This window comes from Fusarium redolens (genome assembly GCF_020744475.1).
Source record: "Fusarium redolens strain MPI-CAGE-AT-0023 chromosome Unknown BKA55scaffold_16, whole genome shotgun sequence".
Classification (NCBI taxonomy): Eukaryota; Fungi; Ascomycota; class Sordariomycetes; order Hypocreales; family Nectriaceae; genus Fusarium; species Fusarium redolens.
The window spans coordinates 49,717-63,311 of record NW_025763679.1 but is presented as its reverse complement, the minus strand read 5'-3'; the positions used below and the strand labels follow the sequence as shown (position 1 = coordinate 63,311).

The 13,595-nt window shown below is 47.8% G+C and overlaps 6 protein-coding genes across 6 annotated transcripts; 4 read left to right on the top strand and 2 right to left on the bottom strand.

Annotated features, from left to right (window-relative positions):
* Positions 1-159: 159 nt before the first annotated feature.
* Positions 160-1,969, top strand: BKA55DRAFT_130312 (uncharacterized protein). The gene is made up of 3 exons (XM_046184830.1): positions 160-465; positions 518-1,341; positions 1,394-1,969. Exons 1-3 carry the CDS (start codon positions 339-341, stop codon positions 1,709-1,711), a joined length of 1,269 nt encoding a protein of 422 aa, XP_046044846.1. The 5' UTR covers positions 160-338; the 3' UTR covers positions 1,712-1,969.
* A 131-nt stretch (positions 1,970-2,100) lies between these two features.
* On the top strand, positions 2,101-3,292 carry BKA55DRAFT_578418 (competence-damaged protein-domain-containing protein). The gene has a single exon (XM_046193707.1). It carries the CDS (start codon positions 2,203-2,205, stop codon positions 2,854-2,856), a length of 654 nt encoding a protein of 217 aa, XP_046044845.1. The 5' UTR covers positions 2,101-2,202; the 3' UTR covers positions 2,857-3,292.
* A 334-nt stretch (positions 3,293-3,626) lies between these two features.
* On the top strand, positions 3,627-5,231 carry BKA55DRAFT_520849 (Alpha/Beta hydrolase protein; the record flags this gene model as incomplete). The annotated part of the gene is made up of 1 exon (XM_046188461.1): positions 3,627-5,231. The coding sequence occupies one exon, from the start codon at positions 3,627-3,629 to the stop codon at positions 5,229-5,231; it is 1,605 nt and encodes a 534-aa protein (XP_046044844.1).
* Positions 5,232-6,122: 891 nt separating this feature from the next.
* On the top strand, positions 6,123-6,659 carry BKA55DRAFT_521401 (uncharacterized protein; the record flags this gene model as incomplete). The annotated part of the gene is made up of 1 exon (XM_046188510.1): positions 6,123-6,659. The coding sequence occupies one exon, from the start codon at positions 6,123-6,125 to the stop codon at positions 6,657-6,659; it is 537 nt and encodes a 178-aa protein (XP_046044843.1).
* A 344-nt stretch (positions 6,660-7,003) lies between these two features.
* On the bottom strand, positions 7,004-7,771 carry BKA55DRAFT_130216 (uncharacterized protein). The gene is made up of 2 exons (XM_046184829.1): positions 7,500-7,771; positions 7,004-7,409 (listed from the first exon to the last, which is right to left on the bottom strand). The coding sequence occupies exons 1-2, from the start codon at positions 7,589-7,591 to the stop codon at positions 7,136-7,138; spliced, it is 366 nt and encodes a 121-aa protein (XP_046044842.1). The 5' UTR covers positions 7,592-7,771; the 3' UTR covers positions 7,004-7,135.
* Positions 7,772-9,631: 1,860 nt separating this feature from the next.
* On the bottom strand, positions 9,632-13,348 carry BKA55DRAFT_130149 (uncharacterized protein). Its single transcript, XM_046184828.1, has 5 exons — positions 13,144-13,348; positions 12,669-13,066; positions 10,085-12,615; positions 9,961-10,022; positions 9,632-9,904 (listed from the first exon to the last, which is right to left on the bottom strand). Exons 1-4 carry the CDS (start codon positions 13,260-13,262, stop codon positions 10,005-10,007), a joined length of 3,066 nt encoding a protein of 1,021 aa, XP_046044841.1. The 5' UTR covers positions 13,263-13,348; the 3' UTR covers positions 9,632-9,904; positions 9,961-10,004.
* Positions 13,349-13,595: the final 247 nt, after the last annotated feature.

The window sequence follows — 13,595 nt, the reverse complement described above, 5'->3', positions numbered from 1 at the left end:
GACGGTCTAGACGGACGGGATCATCTTGGCTATTTCCGAGATTGTCAAGAAACCAGCGGTGGACCAAAAAGGGATAGAACCGAGATGCTTTCCCCACTGATTTTCTTACCTGGAAAGTTGCCATTGGTTGTGCTATTTCTGATTTAGGGGGGACTTTTCTGTTTCTCACGATTTTAACTCAGGGTCTTGCAAGAACATCCATCGACTGAGGACGGACCCTGAATTTTGGTTGAAGGACTGGTTCCCTATCTGATACGCTACGGTCAACTTTCAACTCTGCTACTTTGTAGCAACATATCACGACATCTTCTGTTTCGGCCCATTGCAACGCTGACATCATGGAGGACACTATCGTCTTCCATCCTCAGCTCACAAAAGCTGATGCGCTGATCCTCGAAGGTCTACGCCAAGACATAAAGGATTCATCATCTGGCAATGCCGAGCACTCAACCTCAACACCCACCAGTTCGTGCAACCTCATGCCTATCTCATTTCCAGCCAATTAACGACTTAGCAGCCCGTGATGAAGAACTGCTTCGTCATCTCCAGGCAATGAACGATCCCAAAGATGCGCACTTTGAACCAAGCGTCACGACCAATTGGGACATTGATCAGATCAAGCTACCACTATTCCTGGAGAAGGCTGTGCTGAGACCTTACATTCGCCTGGCGAGGTCGGTTGTGAGGGTCGAGACTGATGTCATTATGCTTACGCATCTGCTTCTTTACTTCTCAACCACGATCCCCAGTGCCATCTTTTTGTTCACAAATTTCACGTGGATTCATGGTATTCTTCATTTTGTTATGCAGTTCTCTTACATGGGGGCGTATACCTTGTTGATGCATCAGCATATTCACATGAGGGGTGTTTTGGACAAGAAGTTTGCGATCTTTGATCATATTTTTCCTTATATCCTTGATCCTTTGATGGGACATACCTGGAACTCTTACTTCTATCACCACGTCAAGCATCATCACGTTGAGGGCAATGGACCGAATGATCTCTCATCCACAATTCGATATCAGCGAGACAGCCTTCTTCACTTCCTTCACTACGTTGGCCGATTCTTCTTCCTGGTCTGGGCCGATCTTCCCATCTACTTCATCCGAAATGGCAAGGTCATGACTGGCTTGAAGGCTGGATTCTGGGAGTTTTCCAACTACGCTTTCCTTATCACCATGTTTAACCTACACAGAAACGCCACCATCTGTGTCTTCCTCATGCCACTACTTCTTCTTCGTCTCGGTTTGATGGCGGGTAACTGGGGTCAGCATGCTTTTGTTGACGACGTTGATCCCGACTCTGATTACCGATCGAGTATTACACTGATCGACGTTGCTGTAAGTTCGAACTCACATAATCATCAGTAAATGTGTACTGACTATGAAACAGAGCAACCGTTTTTGCTACAACGATGGTTATCATACCTCTCACCACCTCAACCCCCTTCGCCACTGGCGCGAGCACCCTGTTTCTTTCCAGAAGACAAAACATACCTATGCATCACAGCACGCTCTTGTTTTCCATGATATCGACTACATGATGGTCACCGTTCGACTGATGATGAAGGACTACAAGACTCTGGCCAAGTGCTTGGTACCTATGGGAGAGCAGATCGCCATGTCGATGGACGAGCGTGCTTCCATGTTGGAGACGAAGACACGTCGCTTCACAGAGGAAGAGATCCAGAAGAAGTTCAAGAAGCAGTGAATTTGATAGACAGATGACGCATTGTGAGCATTTTGAAGGCGAACGGGCATCGTTGTTGATAGCGCTGCATTCAACGGAGTTGGCGGTTACATATGCCAAGGCGATGGATTAAAAGTAATATTGTTAGTTCAGATACTGCAAGAAAATGATTAAACACTCGGGCCCGAGGGATCCCTTGTCTGTCAATCAGAGGACGTCCTATCTTTCAGAATCTGGATCATAGATTGCTGGGCCAAGGGCTCACCAGTTGTCGAGGGATGCTCTGTATTCCCAAGTCACTAAAACTGGCAGCATGCAATAGAAATTCCTTTATATTCTATTCACTAGTAGGAAGTAAGCCCCTTAAAATTTACACGAGTCATTGTCAATGCTGGATATCTCTTGATGTCGTCAAGATTGCTCAACAGGACGTCATAAGACCATCATAGATTTTTAATTTTGCCCATCAACCACTCTAACTCTACCCAAAGGTGTAAAAATTTTCTTTTCACATGTGTGACTCTGACTGCACGTGTGGCTTTGATCTACCTGTCACTAGCTATCGAATAAGGTTCTCAGATCCAACTTATCAACCAACCTCCTCCCTGGACTCTAAGATGTCAACCTCGAAATGCGTAAAACGAAGCTCAGAAACCATATACGACATCGCCAAAGATGTGATACGACTGCTTAAAGAAGAGAAGGAAACCATCGGCGCCGCCGAGTCCTTAACAGGCGGGAGTATCATGGCCGCCCTCACAGCAGTCGAAGGCGCAAGCTCCGTTTGTCGTGGAGGCATTGTTTCCTACAGCACCGGTATAAAGGTCAATATACTAGGCGTTAGTCAATCTCTCATCACGAAACACGGTGTTGTCAACGGGGAAGTCGCGGAGCAGATGGCTGCTGGCGCTCGCAGCATCACGACGCTCGATACGCCGACGACATGGGGACTTAGCACTACCGGTGTGGCTGGACCAGGAGCAGAAGAAGGAAAGGCTCCTGGGACGGTGCTTATAGGGATTTCGAGGGCCGGTCAAGACAAGTCGTTTGGGCCGTTTTACTTTCCTGGGGATCGGGATGCTGTTCGGAAAGCTACTGTTAAGGAGGCTCTGGAACAGTTGAGAGAACTCCTCCGTGAGCGAGATAATATGGACGAACGACCATGAACAACAAAAGGAAGTTTATCGGCCAGGAAAGTGTACGACCCAGCCGGCTCAAGTACGACAGAGAGGCATAGTTCAAATCGTCGCTAGCCTCCAACGCAGTTCCGACCGGCCAAAACTACTGAGAACTCAATAAATTCCGAGAAAGTGAGAGCATGGCCGAATCTTTACTTTGACAGCCAGATATGTCGTTCTTGTCGTTTCGCCAGCTGTTCTCGATGCATTGGAAACACTGTTCATTAACCGACTAGTCTCTGGATGGATAATTAACGCTTCGAAAATCCCTGGCTGTAGTTCCAAAAAAAATTTCTATTGGCTTTAACACTTTGAAACGCTGCAATAACCTTTTGGGAGCTTGACTACTAGGAAGCTGACTGCCGGACTTTGGACAAAGCAGATTGTCCGACGCTTACAAGATGGACTTAGAAGGACTTAATAGATAGAATACTTGTCATTATAAATCTCTATTAATAATGAACCATGAATTTAAACCTATTCAATTGTAAGCGACACGTCTTTACCCATTCTTTGGTGCTTGACCAACGTGCGAAGCGGATATAAGCGCCCATAGTACTCAGCCGTGGTGGTTCTATCGGAGTTAAAGACCTTGGAGCCCATAGTGCAAGTTGCGATTACTCAGAATGGTGATCTATTCGATTGGGACATTCTATACAATCAATTTACTTGTTCATTCGGATCGTATATATAAGATGTCCTGTCAATAGTTTACCCCGTTGCCAACCCATCGCTGACAGCCAAGCAACAACACTATCATGCATCTCAACTTTGTCGTCCTTATATCGTTGCCAATTCTGGTGAGCGCATGGCCGGCCAGAAAATATGGAGACAACTCATGGGCTGTCAACACCAGCTCTGGCAACTTTGCCCCCTTCTTTGAACCATCTTACCCGAACGTTGCTGCATTTCTTGATATCCCATTTGCGGAGACTCCAGTCGGAGATCTCAGGTTTACGCCACCTGTCGCAAAGAAACATCCCGGAGATAAAATCGTTCAAGCAACGAAACTTCCACGGGGATGTATTCAATACGTGCCTCTCTTGCTCAGAGGTACTGTTGCTGATAGCCTCATTTCTGCTGCCAACTTCCAGCGTGGAGACTACGCGAATACCACTGAAGATTGTCTGAGGCTCTCTTTGTTCGCCCCCAAAAACGCTATCGCCGCAAAGAACGGCGCGAAAGCTGAACGGTTGCCTGTCGTAATCTGGGTTCACGGGGGCGGCTATATGATTGGAGGCACCAACGTCCCATATCAGCTTGCCCAACCCTGGGTTCAGCGAAGCCAGAAACACATCGTTGTACAGATCCAATATCGACTCAATCTCCTCGGACTACCAAATGCCGCTGGCTTTGCAAAAGAAGGAAGGAACCTGAACCTGGCGCTGCTCGACCAACGTCTCGCTGTTGAATGGGTAAGAGATAACATTGCTCGATTCGGCGGCGATCCCAACCGCATCACGCTCTGGGGTGAAAGTGCAGGTGCTTATGCTACAGATGGCTATCTCTTTGCTTGGCCTCGCGACCCAATTGTTAAGGGTGTTATAGCTGATTCTGGGAATGCCCTCGCAATTGAGGGGAGCTTAGGCGATGCCAGAAATCACAGCACTTTTTCTATCGCCGCAAAGCATCTATGTTGCGGCGGCCTGTCACCGGAGAAAGAGCTCCAGTGCATGAGAGGCGTTCCCGAGCACAAACTAAAGGAATATCTTCAAGCAGAACTCGGTCAGGGAGGTGCTGCTGATGACGGCCTTGGGTTCTCACTTATCCCTGATAATGTCACTGCGTTTACCAACTACACCGAGAGAATCACTACAGGCTCGTACAACTTTCCAGCAAAGGTTCCTCTCTTGATTGGGACCAACACGAACGAAGGAGCTGCCGTCATTCCTTACAACTTTCCAGGCTACGAAACAGCTACAGAGATACCGGCCAACCTCAAGCCCATTGCTGATGGGTTTGGTCTCAATCTCCAATGCACTACCCTCAAAGAGAACCGTTTGAGATCTGAAGCAGGTGCCAGGACCTTTCAATATCTTTATGCGGGTAATTTCACGAACATTTCCCCTCTATCCTGGCTGGGCGCGTATCATACTGCTGAATTGCCTCTGATCTTTGGTACTCACGACATTGAGGGCCCATCAACCAAATTCGAGCAAAAAGTTAGTGAGAGAATGCAAGATCTCTATCTCAAGTTCGCCAGTGACCCTGCACATGGATTGGAGAAGGATAGATGGCCGGCAGCGCAGGCACAATCGGGCAGGTCGAAGCTTGTCAAGTGGGCGGGGAATGGCAAGGTTGAGGAGATCGTCGATGCCAAGAAGTTGACCGATGAATGTACCAGGAAAGGATTTGCTGTATAACATCGCTACATAGCCATGAAACCAGGTCCAATCTGATAGCAAATAAGTTGTAGTTAGACTTACTAACCTCCAGCATACGACCATGCGTTTATGGCCATGTTTATCTCTTTGTTTCTGGTAGCGAGGTCGACCTAGATAGCGAAACACGATTTGATGGAGGGTTTCAATGATACACTAAGCTGTTGTTCCACCAATGAACAAGCCCCAACCTGTGACCTTGCCTCTCCTCGCCTGTAATTATTCCGCTTTCTTAGAATAATCCATTCATCGCCTTGGCATTCTGAGACCAAGGCGCGATGCTATCACACCTTCCGTTTACTGAAGTGATCGCCAGTGACTTGTTGGAGAGGGGTTATCGGCTTGTTTCTTTGCTCTTCCTGACTACTAAGTATAGCAGCATTTCTTTTCTTATCATTGGGAGATAAATACTTGACTGTTCAAGAATTTCGACCTCAGAGTTTATTCACATTGCACAATAATGAAACAAGCTACTCTTAAGCTCATCAGCCTCGCAATTAGAGTTGTTTCTCTCAAAACGTTCCGTTGGGCTGGGATTCGATCGCTTCAACATCCTAGCAACCCTCGCAGGGTTTCATCGCTAAAGTGGTCTGAGCAGCATCCTACCCAATCGTTAGCTCCAGAGATGTTTCGAACAGGACAGTCGGATGAAGATACTCCGTGTTGTTTTACAAAAGTGGCCATGTGAGCCGATAGATGAAACCTTTAAATGATAAGGGTCAAGTTGATCAGCGGGAATAATGCAGATTATGGAAGCTGATATAGTAGCGGTATGATATAGACTGAGCTGTGAGGACTATTTAGAGCCTTGAGCATCGACACTTCCATGAGGCCTGCTCATCACCACGGTCTCGAACCTCACAAGCATTCGCCATGCGGTTTTCTACCATGTTCACTGCCCTCGTGGCATGCGTTTCCACCACTTCGGCCGCCATCAACTGGTCCCTAGAGAAAGTTTCCAATCCATCAGCCGATCAAGCCGACGCTTACAGTCGCATCGAGAACGCCATGCGCCTCGCAGCAGCGCGATATAACCGCTTGTCTAGCGCCAGCAAGACCATCCGCGTCTCCTACGTTCCCGGCGTTCCAACCGCCGATGCCAACTTCAATGGCAGTCTTCGCTTCGGTTCCAACAGATCTTATATGAGCGAGCGCACTGCTTTGCATGAGATCTCTCATACCCTTGGAATTGGTCAAACTGCGGCTTTCGATAGAAAGTGTGCTGCGAATGACTGGCGTACTGCGACTCGCCTACTTCAGTCTTGGGATGGTGCTGGTGTTCGTATCAACTGCGGCGGAGGACATATTTGGCCGTATGGACTCAACTATGATAATGAGTGGAGTGAGACGAACGCCAATCGACATGTTCAGCTTGTCAATGCGATGATAGCTGATGGCCTTCAGGGCTGAACTCGTCTTTCGCCCAAGGTCAACTTTTAGGCCTCGTCGGCTGACGGGCTTTGATGGATACGCATGAGATATGAATTTGTTTGCAGTTTGAGTTCACTTCGAGAGAAACATATTACATCGAGCTTGCTATGGTTATCTTGTATGAATGTGAAGAACAATCAGAGACCCCTTCTTGACAATACCCGTATGGTCTATGAGTCTTACGATGGCTGAAGAACTCCGTGCTCGCTCATCCGCATGCCCGGGCAACTTATTAAGAACTTTCTTCACCTGAACTCTCCTTCTGTGGCTGCGTTTTCTGTTCTGAAGATACTCCATCGTATGGTCCTTTAAAACGAAAAGGATGCTCCTCAATAGCTCGTAGCGTAACTCGAATTCGCATCTCAGTTCCCAGGCGATTGGCGCCAAATCCTAGACAAGGATAGAATTTGCCCGTCAAGAAGTTGTGACTTTCAAACGCATTGCCTAATTTTGAGTCAGATTGCTTGCTCTGTCCTACTGCATGGCATGAACTTACCAGAATCAAGGAGGACCCCATTCTTAGTGCGATATCCCTTACCAGTTTCGAAATTCATACCACAGCCTACAACGTCGCCTACTTCGAAGGTCTGGTCACTCTCTCGACTTGTAAGCCATCCATCCTCTACAAACAACCCTCCATCATCTCCGTGATAGGCCCAAGACCCCTCATGCCACCCAGGGAGCGATCTCTGAGGAACGAAAGACTGGCAGAAGCCAAAGACACAGCGTCTTGATTTAAAGAATTAGCACAACGTGAAGTAAAAATGTATGGACAAAAGATAACCAATGGGCTGGGCGAGAGGCATGGGAATAACTTACGTGTGATCGGTAACATGGAGAACCTCTATTTCAAAGTAATAGTACTTCGAATTGGGAGGAATCGCCACTTGAGTGCGAAGATAGCAACCCATCCCCTCTCTTGATGGTGGTGCATTCACGTCTAGTTCAAAATATGTATCAGTACCAAGCCATTGCACAATAGAGAAACCACCAACCTAGGATGAAAGACAAGAATGGCTCTTCTGCGTCACATAGTGATGTCGTAAGTTCTGGTCCCTCATAAACATTAATGAAGGTCGATGGTTCAGAGTACTTGTGTATAGCTAGGTCTCTTGCGGGATTGTCTTTGCGAAGAAGCTCTTCAAGTTCCTTGTGATGGTACCTAGCAGCGGTATCGGCGGGTGTCCAGTTGTCTTCGTCAAGTTCATGAACATTCATACCACTTCGGCGAAGTGATTCAATCCTCTCTTGTCGACCAGCTTCAGCCAGCTTATGAATAGGAAACCGCACCTTATGTTTCGGATCAAGGATGGCGCGCTCCCATTCGTCCCAGAGTTCGAGGTTGCCGACCAAACTTGCATGTTTCTGGACGATCCTTTCCCAGCCGCCCATGAAGAACACTGTAGACTTCGTATGATGATGCAACAACAACGTGGTCAGGCATCTCTGATCCGATCTCTCAAAAGCGAACTCTAAGAGATTAAGACCATCACACTTAGTCGCACCCAGCCCACACGTGATTCTGGGATCGTCAAGCAGCAGTTTCAGAATACCGTGGTTCTTTTCGATCAGAGCGAGATGAAGTGGCGTATAGTTGCTGTATCCTGTTGCTCGCTTGTTGAGGTCGAGCTTGTTTTCAAGTTGGACTGACTTGCTAGTCTCGAGCAATATCTTGACGACCTCGGTACTGTTCCCTTCGCACGCCCACGCCAGGGGTGATTGGTCAAACTTTGCATCCCCTTGGTTGAGGTCAAGCCTGCTATTTTGCTGTCCAGCTATCTCAATGACCATTGAAATGAAGCTCAATGGCCCGCCATGCTGACATGCCCACATGAACGGGGTTAGATGCTCCTTCTCAGTTGTAACTTGAGGGTCAGCGCCGTTCTCTAGGAGAAAGATACTAGCATCTTCCTCGTCTCGTAAAAGCGCCAAAAACAATGCTGTATGTCCATCTTCGTTTTGGTCTCTGATGCAACCAGGTGACCTCTTTAAAACCTTCTCGGCAACTTCTTCTCTCCAGGTGAACGTTGCTTCACCAAGCTGCGGCCAAAGCCCTACTGCATGATGAAGGGCATTGTTGCCTTTGTCATCCTTTGAATCCGGATTGGCTCCTTTCTCCATAAGAATAGAAACGATTGAACTCTTGGAGTTTTGACACGCAACATGTAGCGGCGTACAGCCCCGTTGATCCTCGACGTCGACGCTTTTCATAGCTGACACAAGCCACTTGACGATTTTTTCTCGATCTTCGTCGTTGCAGTTTTTGCACTCAATCACATAGTGCAATGGAGACTTTCCGTCTTTGTCCACATCTTTTGCAGCTTGTTTTTTTATGTCGAGCATGGACTTGACCATTTTCGCTTCGCCACGGGAGCAGGCAAACATCAAGGGAGACTGTTCTTTAGCCGCATTGATGCCTGTTCTCGCGCCAAGTTCCAGCAAACGATCGACAATTTGCTTGTTCTTACGGTTGACTGCCAGGTGCAGCGGGGTTTCGCCTGAGTTGTTGCTGTCATCGATCGTCGATTTATGTTGGTCCTGCAATGTTTCTATCGAGTCTTCGTCTAGGAACTTGATTGCGAGGTGCCAAATAGATTGTCCTTCATTGTCCTTCTTTCGGAAGACTTTTGAGTGAACCTTGAGAAGCAGTCGCCCAACTGATCTTTGCGCGTCGTTCTTGTCGTCAAGGTAGGAGAAGAGCGATTTCCCCTGGATATCGAGAGTGTATGGGTTGAACTTGAGCTTGTCGTTGCAAATCAGCTCTTTGCAACAATCATATTCGCCCTTCGCGACGGCGAGATGAACTGGATTCCGCTTCCAAGAATCTGTCGGTATTTCGAGTTCCTGCAAATGGCCAGTATTCGTGATGACCTCGATGCACTTTGCGTGACCTCCCTGAACAGCAAGGTGTACTGGAGTCATCCCATCTAATCCTTTCGCTTCTAGGCTTGATCGTGCATCTTGATCCGACAGGCTTGCTAGCAGTCTTCCAAGAAAACTATGGTTTCCTGTCAAGCAAGCCACATGAATTGGGCTTCTGTCAAAATTGTCGAGCCACCAGGTCTGTGGGTGACCCTGCTGAAGAAGAGCTTTGAGACAACCAGGAAGGTGATTGTTGCGCATGATGTGATGCTGGCACTCCTCGACGAGCTTGAACTCCTTGCAAGAAGCAGCGTAATGCAGAGCTGTCCAGCCAAATATGTCTCGCTTCTTCCAGTCTTTCCCTAAGTTCTAGTAAGTACGAAAGCTCTCCGTGGCTCTGTGATACAGTGTCTCATACCTTGAAACAGCCGTAGATCGATAGGGGCTATTTTGGAAACATTGTCATGGAGAGACGTGAACCTGATTTGTTTCATCAACGTTTCCTTCTCGTTTCCAACCCCACGCGGACAAGTCTGCTTTACCTCTTCACATCGACTCTCAAGCTCACAGAAGTAGTCTTTCCGTCCTTGAAGTTTGTAAAACACCGAGAGCTTCTTGATAGCGTCAGGGAAGAACAGAGAGAGATGATCCAACAGCTTTTGCAAATCGCCGGAAGGCTGTCGACTAAGAGACTTGGAGTTCGCACTGGAGTCAATCGACTTGGACTCGGAGACCTTATCATCCTCTCGAGGCAAAGCTCTTCCATACGCCATATTTTCATCATCGAGAGCCATTAGGTAGACATAGTCCAGTGTGTGGACTACTGCAACTAAAGAAAGGTAGTCATCGAAACGGCACATAGGATCTTTTGCCATAAACTTGAGGAGAGCCAAGTAAGCTGGTGCGTCTTTGACCCATGCGCTTTGCCCACGAGGGCTTGGTAGATCAAGCTTGAGTGTTGCATCATTAGGAAGGACGTCTCTGAGACTTAAAACGGGGATGAGGCATAGAAAAATATCATCTAGTGTTCCAAGGCCCTCTTTCTCGGCATGAAGCGCGAACCTGGTCAGTTTCGTATGACTCAGCTTTCGGCCTGTACCAAGTTTGCTCGATTCCAAGTCTAATGGTTTAGGTGGTTGAATGCTGACAGAATCATGAATGTTTATGGAGCCTTGGTCAAGAAAGTCCTTTGGAAGTTGATCCAGATCAACAATAGTCCAGATGAAACTTGTAAACAGGTGCTGTGCAGCAATGGTAACCAAACCTGCTGTAGAGTGTTGCACCAGCAGCTTATGCGTATTCTCAGGCCGGAGTGGTCCCATAAAGCCAATGACCATCTTGATGTCCTCGTGCTCTGGATCGTCACAATGGTATGAAGCCTCGCAGGTTGCGAGAGTACGATCTCCGGAATTAGTTGTATGATCTTGCATTTTCTTGGCCATTGTGATTTCAGTAACAGCTGGATTGCCCACCCACCACTTGATGTCGCGCTCCAATACACCACGTTGGTCACTAGGTCCAAGGATCCTGCAGTAGTCAACTCCCAAGGCCACACCAGCTTTTGATCTTTGCCAGTCAGCCTTCTCTTTGTCCTTTGCTTTTGCCGCTTTGGCTACATCCAGATGAGCCATCCACAGTGACAAGATAGCTTCAACCTCGCCAACTTTGATCTTCCAGCCACTGGAGCCTTTCTTTGTGATTTCCAATGTTACGGCAGATCGCATGTCCTTCGAGTCTTTCATAGGAACTTTCCATTCTATTGAGGTCTTGTCGGGTGCAGCAGGCATGAACTCATCCAGAAATCGCTCGATGGAACGAGCTAATGCCAGAGCTGGCTTGAATGCATCCGTCTCCCATTGGACTAGATCGCCCAATCGCTTTCGAACAAGCATGATCCGCTGAGCCTTGTTCATTTGATCAGACTGTGAAGATGCAGATTCTCCCTTACTAGAGCTCGAGACGCTTGGATTTAGACAATTCCCAATACGGAACGAGTATATGCTCTGCAGCCGATGTTTTGCTGTATCAACTCTCCACGTCCAGTCTTGCTTTGAGGGCTTGAAAGACTGGCCAGGGGGCCGTGAACCTGAGGAGTCGACGAGTTGAGTAGCTAGCAGGTCCAACTCATACCGAGACGGCGCGTGGCAATAGCTTGGATCATCTCCTAGTCTTCGACGGACTAGAGCTCGAATTATGGCCATCACGATGATGGCGCCAAGCTGAGCAACAGCGCAAGGCCATGGTAGTCCCCTCAGGCCAATGAACTGAATGGTGAAGCCTGCACCACCAGCAAGGATCGCAGTCATTGCTAAGAAGTCCGCCTCCAATCTCCTGTCTTCATCAGAATCAACCGGTGTGTTTCCCCTTGGTGGGCTGTTAGCTGTGTTGTCATCAATCTGGTCGATTTCGACTCGGCTAGATGTTTTGTTTTCTTTGTCATTCTTCTCCGAGCGAACATCCTCTTGTCGACTTGAAGTTGAGATGAATTGCTTATCTCGCGAGTAGATCAGATAGGAGTTGAAGTCCTGATCACTAACACGCTGCGTGCGTTGTACCCAAAACAAATCCATGCATGGAGTCGGGTTAGTAGAGGACTTCTGTGTTTCATCAGGTTTCCCTGAGCTTGGTCTCCATTTGAACTCTTTCGTACTCCGTTCAATAGCAACAGAGCATGCAAGCATGCCAATGAAAAGAAGGACGGAGCCACCGATGTAACAGGGAAGCCCCCAAGGTTGAGACTCGTAACCCTGCACACGGTAGGGAATGACACCGGCTATAATGAGCAGAGAAGCTTGCAAAATAACCGCAACGACGGCAGCCAGGTGAAGTTCAATGCTTCTCCTTCTTGCTGATATCTTCTCGGTTGCAATGTTCAGCTGTAGATTAGGGGATTTCAAGGACTCCCAGTACTTGGGAAACCTATCGTTCTTTTGCAATGGATTGGCCCTTTTCATCCCAAAGCTAGATAGGTTCAATCCGTTCTCTGCATGCTCCACATCTGGCCTGCGAGTCTCTGTCGTTTTGAAGGACTTTAACCAGTTTCGAGCCGCTAGGTCAAGTTCATCGCTATAGCCTAGCAACAGGTCAATACTATTATCAAATACATGTCTAATGTCTATACTTTACCTTCCTTGTGCAGTATGCCTTCTTGAGATGCAGACTTTAAGGTATGTATACCGTATGATTGATTCTGCGCACCCCTCTTCTCCTTGAGGAGTTCATCAGGGAAAACGATGAACTGAGCAATTTCGGGCTGCCCCATTGTTCGCACGATGCCCCTTCCATTGAACAACTCACCGACTTCGGCTGAAGTGGAAGACATGTACTCAATCTCCGCAGCTGCTTTGTTTTCGCGAGCACGTCCAATAAATGCTTTGAGGAACTTATGCCCTTGTACTCGGATCGCACCGGCGATGGCCGTCATGATTCCCAACGGAACACACGCGAAAATGACATGGTCGTACCAGGTGAAAGTCTCACTGAGGAATTGCCGAGCAAATTGTTCACCGAACAATGCGAGGACGCTGGACAGCTGGGTGAGTTCTCATTGTCGAACATTCGGATGAACAATCAAGCAGAATCTTAGGTGTCGGTGACTTACGGACCAAGGTCGGAGAAGACATTCATAAGAAAATCGGTATCATCATCATCGGCAAGTGTCTCTACGACCAATAGGAGCAGGAGAGCAAAAGAAAGACGAAGAGAGATGTTAGTGCGCATCGTGACATGTTTCACGGACACTCTAGTCGCGAAATTGACACGAAAAACGAGAGACGCTAGAGATCAGTGAGGATGGAAATGCGACAATTAAGGCTGACTTGTTCTAAATTATCATTGAGCCGCATTGCAGCACTACCCATGCCAGAAACCCTGTCATAGTATGCAGTTGGCGACTGAGATTTGCTCGATATGAATTTCCTCGCAGGGGCTAAAAAGCAGGCTCCGGTTATAAAGTGCTGTCAGTGGCTGGTTCTCCTGGCTGTCTCCTCTGTTGCTGACGGGCTGCTTATCCTTCAGGGGTTATTATTGGTGAAGATGTTGAGCGTGATGCGT